This window comes from Ipomoea nil, unplaced genomic scaffold (assembly GCF_001879475.1).
Source record: "Ipomoea nil cultivar Tokyo-kokei standard unplaced genomic scaffold, Asagao_1.1 scaffold0176, whole genome shotgun sequence".
In the NCBI taxonomy this organism is placed as follows: domain Eukaryota; kingdom Viridiplantae; phylum Streptophyta; class Magnoliopsida; order Solanales; family Convolvulaceae; genus Ipomoea; species Ipomoea nil.
This window is the reverse complement of record NW_017616604.1, coordinates 1,176,407-1,189,048: the sequence shown is the minus strand read 5'-3', so window position 1 is coordinate 1,189,048 and position 12,642 is coordinate 1,176,407. Positions and strand designations below refer to the sequence as shown.

The window sequence follows — 12,642 nt, the reverse complement described above, 5'->3', positions numbered from 1 at the left end:
AAAACGGTTGTATCATCTATCTTTAAATTCAAAATTATACCAATTCCCGATACCAAATGACCATGATGATATGTCACACAAATATTGTGAGTAATAATTCTAAAAATTGATTAAAAGCATCAATTTGACCGGCCATAATCATTGCACCGTTCATGTACAATTATGTAGATGTTGTTCCCCATGGTTGAATCCTAATGACACCTCACACCCCGACATGATAAAGCATCTGAAAAGATGTAAATTATGATAACTTAGCTGAACACAAATGTTAGACCTTTTGCTGGTTGAAACCATATTGTCGTTGGTGAGACTCGATCCCGAATTATTGTTCTCAAACTTTAATCATGTAATCAACTGACTTGTCCATGCGAGTATATTTATGTAGATGTAATATTGTAATATGATAGAGAGAAAGAAAAAAAAAAAATAGAAAGCAATACAAAAAGGGTAGATGATTCTTATAGTAGTATAGTAAAAGCTTTAATATATTCCCAATCTATAATTTAATGGCAAACATAATCCTAATAAACAAAAGTCTCATGGTCCCCTCTTGCCCCGAAAGCAACTCAATTATATTCTCATTTCAATTAAACCCCATTATAATATGTTTATATAGTTTTATAAGAATGAACTTCTAATTTTGTAAAATATGGCTGACTAGTAAAACTTATAATTATAGATGAGGAACATGATTTGTAATTATGAATTATTTGATTATGATGAATTAAAAAAATAATATGATTTTATTTAATCAAACCTGCCATTATTATGATCTAAAATCTATAAAATCATTTGATTTCACCCGAAATTTGAAATTACTATTATCTTAATTATTAAAGTTTAAGCATTTCTTTTTCTTTTTTTTTTTAAAAAAAAATTATTAAAAATCAGTCCAAAACTAAAACATCTTTTAAAAAATAGTTTTACCTATGGGTCATATATACTATGATGTGCGTTTATTTCAACTTAATCAGAGGTCTCAAATTTAAATCTTGAAAATGTAACTATCTTAAAACTCATGAGAGAGTGTCGTGTGAAGTCTTAGTTGACTAGTACTAGCTGGGAAAACATGGTTCAAAATCAAACTAGACCAAACATTAATCACCTCTAAACTCTAGTTAAAATTTTAACTATGGTTGAACATAAAATTTTTGAAAAACTAAAAGTAGCAATAATTTGGAGTATTTGTATTTAAATTGTATACCTAATTACCTTCCCTAAACAAGAAAAATGTGAAAATGCTTTTCATTTTTCCAACTTTATTGACAACTTTCAAAAACAAGTTTTGAATATTAAATATTCTCCAAATGGAGAAATACAGTTGAAGAAGGGCCCCTTCTTTTTATTTATTTAATTTTTATAAAAAAAGATCAAAATTTCCAATATTTTTGGATCTGTGTTATTTCCCATTTACAAAATAAAAACAATGAAAATTTTATACCAATTTGAAACATAAAAAGACAAAGAAATGAAAGATGTTTTCCATTACAAAATAAGTATTACTACTAATTTGTCATTGTTCCTTTTCAGCAACCTTAGCTTTCTCTAGTCCCCATGCAATACAATGATACTAATCCACCATAAAGCCAAACCCAGAACCCCATTACAGCAGGGTGACAAAATTTAAATTTTTTTTTTTCTTAGGGACATTTTCCAAATTCTAATTATATCTTCCCCTCCACCTTCTTCTGCACTATGCTGCAAGTTCCAATGGGGATTCTTCTTCAGCCTTTGCAAATCCTTTTTGTTTTTCTTTCTGTCTTCAGATTGATTCACCCAGTTTTAGCTCTTGATCCTTTTACTGAATCACTCTTGAGCTTAAAATCTGAAGTGATTGATGGTTCCAACACTCTGAGTGATTGGGTTTTGGCCCCTGGAGTGAATTCCTCAGCCCAGAGCTCTCAAATCCATGCATGTTCCTGGGCAGGTGTGAGGTGCAATGAGAACTCATCAATGGTGATTGGGTTAGACCTTTCTATGAAGAATCTTGGGGGGGTTTTATCTGGGAGGCAATTTGGTGTTTTTGTTGACCTTCTTGATCTGAACCTCAGCTATAATTCTTTCTCAGAGAAGCTCCCATCTGGGATTTTCAATCTCACCAGTCTCAGAAGCTTAGATATCAGCAGAAACAATTTTTCTGGGGAATTTCCTAAGGGCATCTCGAATCTTGGAAGTCTAGTGATTCTTGATGCCTTCAGTAACAGCTTCTCTGGGCCCTTACCCTCTGATGTTTCAAAGCTTCAGTCTTTAAAAATACTGAATTTTGCAGGGAGTTATTTCAGTGGGCCAATCCCTTCAGAGTTTGGTTCACTGGAGAATCTTGAATTTATCCACTTGGCAGGAAATTTACTGAGTGGGAAATTGCCACTGGAATTGGGGAAGCTCAGAGCTTTGACTCACATGGAGATAGGCTACAATTCATATGAAGGAACCATTCCATGGCAATTTGGTAATATGAGTGAGCTTCAGTATCTTGACATTGCTGGGGCTAATCTCTCTGGCCCTATTCCCAGAGAGCTCAGTAATCTCACCAAGCTTGAATCACTTTTCCTGTTCAGAAATCTGCTTGATGGATGGATTCCACATGAGTTTAGCAGAATCAGTTCTCTAACAAGCTTGGATCTTTCTGATAACTTGCTTTCTGGCCCTATTCCTGAGAGCTTTTCAGAGCTCAAAAAACTGAGCCTGCTAAGTCTTATGTACAATGAGTTGAGTGGCACTGTGCCTCAAGGCCTTGCAAAGCTCCCAGAGCTTGAGTCTCTTCTTATATGGAACAATTACTTCAATGGGTCACTCCCAGAAGACTTGGGGAGACACTCAAACCTCAAACACCTTGATGTTTCAACAAACAACTTTGTTGGGGACATTCCACCTGGGATATGTTCTGGAGGGATGTTGTTAAGGTTGATCTTGTTTTCCAACAGTTTCACTGGGGGACTCAATCCATCCATCTCCAGTTGCCCCTCTTTAATTCGCCTTCGCCTCGAGGATAATGCGTTTTCAGGTGAAATCTCTCTGAATTTTAGTAATCTTCCTGATATAACATATGTTGGTTTGTCAAAGAATCAGTTCATTGGGGGAATTCCCCATGATCTTGCCCAGGCTTCCAAGCTTCAATATTTCAATGTGTCTGGTAATCCAGAGCTTGGGGGGATAATCCCAGAAAAAACATGGTCAATGTTGTCCCTTCAGAACTTTTCTGCTTCTAATTGTAGAATCCTAGGAAATGTTCCTTCATTTCAAAACTGCAAATCATCAGTGTCTGTTATTGAATTGAGTATAAATAACTTAGCGGGGTTTATCCCGGATAGTGTGTCGAATTGTAAGGGTTTAGTGAAGATGGACTTGGCTTTCAATAACTTAACGGGTCATATACCTGCTGGACTTGCTAGCCTTCCCGTTATTGATGTTTTAGACCTTTCTCACAACGGTTTCGATGGTCCAATTCCCTCCGAGTTTGGAAGCTCGTCGAGCTTAAAACTACTTAATGTGTCGTTCAACGATCTCTCTGGTTCTATTCCTAAGGAGAAGAAGTTTTGGGCTATGGATAGCAGTGCGTTCGTGGGTAATCCTAAGCTCTGCGGAGCACCAATACGAGCTTGCCATCACGGACCGGGGGAACTAGAACTAGGAAGCAGAAGGACTCAGAAGCTCGCTTGGGTTCTGATCACGTGTGGAGTGATAGTCTTACTTATCACGGGTGCAATATTCGGGGTACTTCACTTCAGGAGAGGGGGAAAGGGGCAGTGGGAAATGGTATCGTTTAGTGGAATTCCTCAGTTCACAGCAAACGATGTTTTGAGGAGTTTTGATTCCAATGATGCTATGGAGATGGTTCCACCAATGCCCGGTTCGGTTTGCAAGGTGGTTCTGCCCACTGGGATTACGGTTTCAGTCAAGAGGATCAACTGGAGGCCGGAGAGAATGACCATCATGTCGGAGTTCATTAACCGGTTGGGAAATGCAAGGCACAAGAACCTAACCAGGCTGCTCGGGTTTTGCTACAACAACCATATGGCCTATCTGCTGTATGACTACTTGCCTAATGGAAACCTGTCCGAGAAGATCAGAGTGAAGAGAGATTGGGCAACAAAGTACAAAATCGTGACTGGGATCGCTAGAGGACTTTGTTATCTTCACCATAATTGCTACCCTGCAATCCCCCATGGAGATTTGAAGGCTAGTAACATAGTATTCGATGAAAATATGGAACCACATTTGATTGATTTCGGGATTAAATCATTGACTCAATTAGACAACAGTTCTTCGCCCACAAGAGCAAGAAGAGAAACAGGTATATATATCTATGCCCTTGAACCTTGTAGTTCTTATGTTGAGCTTTTTAGCATGCCAGTACATACTAACATACTTATTCTTGCTATTCTGTATCATATAAAATATAGTAAATACCAATTTTGATCCCACGAGTATTAGCAAAATGACGTTTTGGTCCGCATGTTTAATTCCTACTAATTTTCATCCACGACTATTGTTTTAGTACCAATTTTTATCCATGATTGTTATTTTAGTACCAAAATTCATCACGCGGGTCACTCCTCCATTTAAGATATGTCGAAATCTAAAAATTTTAAGGGCATTTTCATCTTTTTCAACTTAAGATTTCAATTTGAACATGAATAAAGGGATTAAAGCCCTAAGATCGATCCCAATTCGCAGTTCTCTTCCTCATCCTACCTTAATTGAGGAGGGGAATTTAGAATTGGGATAGATCTTAAGGCTTAAGTCCTTTTATTCATGCTCAAATTGGGATCTTAATTTGAAAAAAGACAAAAATACCCTTAATAATTTCATTTTCGGCATGTCTTAGGCGAATGGGTGACTGGCGTGATGAATTTTGGCACTAAAACAGTAGTCGTGGATGAAAAATTGGTACTAAAACAATAGTGGTGGATTAAAATTGGTAGGAATTAAACATGTGGACCAAAACTGTCATTTTGGTAATACTTGTAGGACCAAAATTGATATTTGCTCATATAAAATCAGAAAGATTCCCTGCTAGATTATGATTTAATTTAAAATTTTTGTTGAGTTGATATCATCACATTATTCAGTAGATTGCTTACTGAATTTCAACTTCAACTCAAATGGTTTGTATGTGCAAGCAAATGGGAACTTTCACAGAAAGTTCCTAATTGCTCATATCATCCAATTCAAACACAGAAAATTGTACTAAAAAGGTATTTATGTGATCTGACATAGGAAGCTGCTATATATTTGTCTGTTAAAAACATGATTTTGGAATTTCTGGAGCAGGTGAATTAGAGATATGGACAAAAGAGGAGGTCTACATGGACTTATACAACTTCGGCAAGCTCGTTATGGAGATCTTAACGAATGGAAGAGCCGAAGGTGTAGAAGCAGTAAACATGCAAACCAAACCGAAAGATTCTCTTCTAAGAGAGATCCTAGACGAGAATGATATCCCGCCCTCTAATGTAATCCGGGATGAGGTAAAGCTGGTTCTTGAAGTTGGTTTGCTCTGCACAAGAAGTCGGGCGTTAGACAGGCCGTCCATGGAAGACGCGGTGAAGCTTCTCTCGGGTTTGAAAACCAAATAATGAGCACTTGCAAAGGGAGCTTATTACATACTATATATATATATATGTTAGACACTGGCATGTAGTGTAATGTAGTATAAAGCATGCAGTGTGTAGAGAGTGTAAAGTAAGTTTGGTTATGATTGTAGCAGATCAGATGTTTGTACTTTTGTTGTCAGATGGTTGAGGTTTAAGGTTTTTGTGAGTAAAAAGAATGTGTTGATGTAATCTCTTATCACCTTGTTCCCCCATTGAATTTTTGGTTTTTAAATGAGTGGGTGGAACATGAATCCATCTCTATCGAAAGCCATAGAATTCTAATGGAAGTTTAATAGTGTGGATGAGAACTGAGACAAATTGTATTATACGAACCGTAATTACAATGTACATGTAAGGGGAATATATATATATATATATATATATATATAAAAGAGGAATCACATGAAGACTAAAATAGGGAGTCGTACTATGGCTCAAATACAAGAATCCTAATACTAATCATAATACTTCCCCTCAAGCACATGGTATACTTGTAACTTGTAGCTTGTCTTTGAAAAAAGAAAATCTAGGACCAGGCAATGCTTTGGTAAATATGTATGCAAGTTGATCTTTTGTTGAGATGAAGTTAACTTGAATTTCTCCAGCAGCAACTCTATCTCGCACAAAGTGATAATCTATTTCTACATATTTGGTGCGAGCATGAAAGATGGGATTGACACACATATATGTAGGCCCGAGATTATCACACCATAATTTAGGGACTGAAATACCTGGAACATGAATTTCGCGTAGAAGGGACATGATCCAAATTACCTAAGCACAAACATCTGCTAAAGCTTTATATTCAGCCTCAGTAGAAGATCTAGCAACAGTTCTTTGCTTCTTGCAGACCCATGACATGAGATTAGACCCAAGAAAAACAACAAAGGCACTTGTGGATTTTCTATCCTCCGGACAGCCATCACAGTCAGAATCAGAGAAGGCATGAATTTCTCTTGAGGATGACTGTCTGACACGTAGACCAAAATTAACAGTTCCTTTCACATACCTTAAAACTCTCTTCAGTTGTTCCCAATGAGCAATCGTAGGGGCATGCATATGTTGACACAACTGATTGACTGCAAAGGAGAGGTCAGGACGAGTGATAGTTAAATACTGTAATGCACCAGCTAAACTCTTGTATTGTGTTGGATCATCATGTAGCACCGTACTGGAAGTCACGAGTTTCGACGTGGGAATGGGGGTAGACAATGGTTTGCATTCTGCCATTCCAGCACGTTTTAAAATATCATGCATGTATCTTTGTTGGGAAAACAAAATTCCATCACTGCATTTGACTGCCTCAATTCTAAGAAAAAATCCTAGCTCACCAAGATCTCTAATTTTAAAAGCAGTAGAGAGTTTCGAAACTAGGTGTGTAACTAGATTCGTATTGCTGCCCATCACAAGTATATCATCCACATAAACCAATAGATATACACAATCAGATCCCTGAGAATAGTAAAATAAGGATACGCCCGTTTTTGATGTCTGAAAACCAATAGATAGTAAAAAGGTGTGCAAACGGTTAAACCAGGTTCTAGGTGCCTATTTTAATCCATAAAGTGACCTTTTCAATAAGCAAACATGATTCAGATAGTAAGCATCAATATACCCAGGTGGTTGCTTCATATACATCATTTTAGAGAGATTTCCATTCAAGAAAGCATTATGAACATCCAATTGCTTAATATACCACCCAGATGATAAAGCTAGATAAAGAAGCAACCTGACTGTGGTTGGTTTAACCACTGGACTGAACATGTCAAAGAAGTCCTGACCGGGCACCTCATTAAATTCTTTTGCTACAAGTCTTGCCTTGTGTCTCTCAATGGAGCCATCAGCTTTTCGTTTCGTACGAAGAACCCATTTACACCCAATAATGTTCATGCCTGGCTGAGATGACACAAGCTGCCATGTCTGATTTTGTAGGAGGGCATTAAATTCTTGATCCATAGCCTTACGCCATTCTGAATATTTAACGGCTTGAGTATAACAAGTAGGATCTGGAGGACAAACTTGAATCGTTAAAGCTGATGGTGGAGCCTGAGACCGGCTCTGAGTGTGCATCTCATGAGTCCAAACTGTGTACTTAACCATCTTCCCGTGAGGACGACTGCGAGGGCGTTTCACGGGTTGGTCCGCCTGGTCACGTGGCTCACGCTCGGGCGAGGCCGAGTGATTGGCGGTGGCAGCATGTGGTGGTGGAGGCGGAACGGGGTCATCGTCGATGGAGCTGGGTCGGACGACAGCCGTGCCGAGAGACATAGAAACGGCAGCCGCGGGATGAAGAACTGACTCAGCCCACGGATGATGCTGCGCCGGTTGAGATGTCTGCACAGTGTTTTTAGTAGCAAAAGGATAAACAGTTTCATCAAACCTTACATGCCTGCACACATAAACCTTGTTAGTCTTTAAGTCCATGCATCTATACCCCCGAAACGACTCAGGATAACCTAGGAAAACACACGGGGAGGACCGGAATGAGAGTTTGTGACGATTGCATGGCCTGAGATATGGATAACATAGACACCTAAAGACACAAAGAAAATAGTATAAAGGATTGGAATTATGCACTTTAAAATGGGGACTGAGATTATTTAACACAACAGATGACATTTTGTTAATTAAATAAACTGCAGTTTCAAAGGCAAAATCCCAGAAGTTATACGAAACGGAGGCGCGGGCTAGAAGAGCCAGACCAGTTTCAACTATGTGTCTATTCTTTCTTTCAACACAACCATTTTGTTCATGAGTTTAGGCACATGATTGTTTATGAAAGATGCTTAATTGAGTAAAGGAATGATGTAATTTTTTGTATTCGGCTCCTAGATCAGACTGAATGGCTTTAATTTTTCTGTTAAAAAGCCGTTCAACCATTGTGCGAAACTTATCAAAGATGACATACACATCAGATTTTAATTTCATGGGAAAATACCAAGTGAAGCGAGTATAATCATCTACGAAAATAACGAAATAACGATAGCCATCAATTGACAAAAGAGGGGCTGGACCCCAAATGTCTGTGTATACTAAATCAAGAACACTAGAACTGGAAGACTCAACACGTGCCAACGAGAATCGAGAAGATTTACCTAATTGACACGCATTACACAAACTAGAATTACATCAAATAGAATTATTAGACCCACTAACCGAACACGACTGAAGAATACGAAGTACGACACGATGATGTGGATGTCCTAAATGATCATGCCACACTGATGGAGATGTACAAGCTGTAAGAAAAACTGAGGGAGATGATGTGGCAATTGGAAGTCTATAAGGACCCCCATGACTATTGCCTTTAAGTAGAGTTTCCTTGGTGTTATATCCTTCACAACAAAAAAAGATGGGTGAAACTCAAAAAACACCTTATTATCATTGCAAATTTTGAACAGATAATAAAGATGTAAACAGACTAGGAACATGAATGATATTAGACAATTGAAAGGAACGATATGGGGTATTAAAAGAAGCATGTCCTACACGACTAATAGGAAGTGCCTTACCATCACCCACGCGCAATGTGTCATTACCTGTGTATTCCTCCGATGTAGACAGGGTCGCAATATTTGGAGTCACATGATTGGTAGCCCCAGTGTCAGGAATCCATGTCTGTGAGTCATTAAGATTTGAATTAGTGTTTTGATACATCAAATTTGCATGTGGAGGAGGATCATAACGATGGTAACATGTGACTGCCGAGTGCCCCGTACAACCACATAATTGACAAACTACCAGACCATTGTTACCACCACTGCCACCATGCCCACGGTGACCAGTACCTCTGCCGGAATTCGACCGGCCACCGCTGCCTCCACGCTGACCGCCAAAATTCTGACCTCGGCTATTACCGTGACCACCACGACGGTTTTGACCGCCTCCGCCGTCGCGCTGCATGGCAAATGCCACTGGCGGACCACCAGGAACAATCCCCTGGATGAACTCTTGGGCACCAAGGAAATCAGCGAGCTCACTTAGGGTTACGGGTTGACCGCGAACTGAGAGAGATGCGATTAGGTTTTGAAACTCCGGCCGTAACTCCCGAAATAGATAAAGATTTTTCTCGTCTAGCCCAACTGTCCTACCGGCCAAAGCAAGATCCTCCAAAATAACACATGCACGACCAAGATAACCAGCAACTGTGGAATCTCCCTGGCTCAGAGACTGTAGTTGGCCAAGGAGATTTAACGAGCGGGCGCAAGATGCGGAAGCCAAAGATTGTTCAATTGACTCCCAAACCTCCCGTGACGTACGACAACCGACGGTGAGGTGCATAGCTTCTTCACTGAGAGAAGAAATCAACATAGACATAAGAGCCCGATCATGTCGAAACCATGTTGCACGATCGGTATTTGCCGTCGGCAGGCCTCCTTCGACGGCGGGAAGGAAGGGCGACGGACTGGGATTGGTCCCATCAACGAACGACATGAGACCATGTCCATCAAGAAACGGTACGACTTGAGTTCTCCAGAACAAGTAATTTTTATGGGTGAGCTTAATACTGACAAAGTGATGAGCAGTAGAAAGCGAAGGAATATCAGAGCTAGCGGAAGAACAGATAGGGATATTGGAAACGGTTCGTTCGGAGCAGTTAACAGATCCGCCGGCCATTAGAGAAAAAGGAAGAAAACCCTAGCTTAACTGATACCAGGTGAGAACTGAGAGAAACTGTATTATATGAACGGTAATTACAATGTACATGTAAGGGGAATATATATACAAGAGGAATCACAGAAAGACTAGAATAGGGAGTCATACTATGACTCAAATACAAAAATCCTAATACTAGTCCTAATAGTGTGATTATAGTTATGTACTATTCTCATAAAAACAACACACATTTATAGGCTCTCAACTACAATGGGTCCTAATTATACAAGAGATCATGCAAAGTAATAGCACCCAACAAGAACCCACATTCTCTTTATGCAATTGAAATAATAGAAGCATCTATAACAAAAGTAAGATGTATCAAAATTCAAATTAAAGATCAAGTCACATGATTTCAAATACAAACTTGAATCTTCCTTAAATATCGGTGTTTACCTAGAAAAGCTTATTGAGAGGAAGAAAAATGATCTAAAAATAATTCCTCATGTCTATTTATACAACTATAAATCGCTCCAAACATATTAGGAAATAACTATTTGGCCTCGATCACGATTGGTGTCATGACATGAAGCCTAATGAATGAACGTTTGCACTTCATTCCTCACGATGGCCATCACACTCACCTCCATGTCGTAACGTCTTTTCCCAATTTTCAGATCTTGACGATCACGATCGTGACGCTTCATTTCATTTCAACTTGCGGATCCCCTTCATCACATAGAGGTTTACGCTTGTGACCACCATCATGATGCCTAAGCTTCATAAAGCAAGTAAGCAACTCTTGTTTGTCACAATTGGCATTACGATGTGACCCTAGTCGTAATGCTTGAACTTCTGGTTCCTGTCATCACGTTAGTAATCCTCAGCATGACGGCCAAGTTCAAAATGTAGCTTGAGTCCTCCATGACCACCATCACGACGTGAAGTTGAGAGTGTAACAACCCAAAATTTTATTTTATAAATCCAGTATTAAGAAATCCCAAAGTAGCTTTTTCACTCCATTAAAAAATTTTGCAATCAATCGGTGTTTGAATAAAATAATTTTGTCGCATTTTAAAATCAATTCGACACCGAAGAAATGAATTCCATTCGAAAATCTCTAAGTTTTCGGGTACTTCGCGTACCAAGATTTTAAATCGAGAATTTTATCTGAGTGAGACCGGGAGAATTCAAAAAGGATTTTTAAACAAGTGTTCATCCATATAGATTTTGGGAAAATTCACTTTCAACCCCAAAGTAATAAAAGATAGCATTTCTAACCTATGGTTCATGTTACATGGTGGACCACAAGACATCCAAAATCCCTTATTGATTCATCTTTTAGCTTGGGAAATTACTCCTTTGCCCTCAACCAATCATTGTGAATCATTCTAGGGTTTTGAACCCTATATAAACCACCTTATTTCATCTCATTTTCCTGATCTCATTCTTTACCTCTTCCTCATATTTTTGTCTGCCAATAACAAGGAGAGAAACAACAACCTAGTGGTGAAGGAGGCTCAAGCTAGTTCAAGAGGAAGAAGAGATCCAAGCAAGAAGATTAGGCTACAAGAGGTATAACCCCATGGATTCCTCTTTAAATTTGGCTCTGTGAAGCCTAGTTTTGAGTAGAAATGAGTAGGAACTATGAGCTTTTGATGTGTTTATGCTTAGAAGTGATTTAGTATGTGTTTTTGAGTTGTTGAGATTGTTTTGGATTGGTTTGGATGAGTTTTTGCAGGTGAAATCACATCTGGTGCACAACACAGTGTGCACCAGATCAAAGTGGCAGCCCTAGCCGCGGCCCATCAGAAGGGTCGCCGGCTAGAGCCGTGGTGGCACGGGACTAGGGCACGGCCCTAGAGGAGGGCCGTTGCCTAGTCTCGGCACATCAACGGGGCTCCAGGGGCTGACTATGAAGAGTCCCGCCCCAGGTCCCTGAGTATTGTCTGTGAGGGATTTTGTGAAGTAGCCTGGACCTTGTGGCTCAACTACGTGTCATTTCGTACCGAGTGTTATGGGCCCTTGTGACTCGGCTCTTCGGGATCATCTCGACGCATGTTTTGGCTTTGATTTCGTTGAATTTGGATTAAAAACAAGTATGTTAAGAAGGATTTTGTGAAGAATTGTTACACAGTGCATATTTTGCTAAGTTATATGTGTTTGAGAAATTGTTGATTATGTGATCAGATAATGTTTTTATTGAGTAAAGAAGCATGATCCTTTGAGAATATGATTTTTGAAAGTATGATTAAATTGTGTTATTTGATCAATGAGAATAGAAGCATACTTGTTGAGTGAAATGTATAGAAATTGCTATTTTGCAAACCGAGCATGATGATATATCTTTGAATACTTCATGTTAGTTTATACATGATTTAGAAGCATGTTATAGAGCATTTTGACATTTCACATGAGTCATATTTCAAAAATGTATAAGGGGTCAACG

At 39.0% G+C, this 12,642-nt stretch overlaps 2 protein-coding genes across 2 annotated transcripts; one reads left to right on the top strand and one right to left on the bottom strand.

Annotated features, from left to right (window-relative positions):
* Positions 1–1,525: 1,525 nt before the first annotated feature.
* LOC109176756 (leucine-rich repeat receptor-like protein kinase TDR) lies at positions 1,526–5,864 on the top strand. The gene is made up of 2 exons (XM_019326148.1): positions 1,526–4,294; positions 5,275–5,864. The coding sequence occupies exons 1-2, from the start codon at positions 1,696–1,698 to the stop codon at positions 5,577–5,579; spliced, it is 2,904 nt and encodes a 967-aa protein (XP_019181693.1). The 5' UTR covers positions 1,526–1,695; the 3' UTR covers positions 5,580–5,864.
* A 207-nt stretch (positions 5,865–6,071) lies between these two features.
* LOC109177743 lies at positions 6,072–10,214 on the bottom strand. The gene is made up of 7 exons (XM_019327185.1): positions 9,339–10,214; positions 9,137–9,215; positions 8,834–8,932; positions 8,536–8,692; positions 7,275–7,986; positions 6,450–7,088; positions 6,072–6,371 (listed from the first exon to the last, which is right to left on the bottom strand). Exons 1-7 carry the CDS (start codon positions 10,212–10,214, stop codon positions 6,072–6,074), a joined length of 2,862 nt encoding a protein of 953 aa, XP_019182730.1.
* Between the last annotated feature and the right edge of the window lie 2,428 nt (positions 10,215–12,642).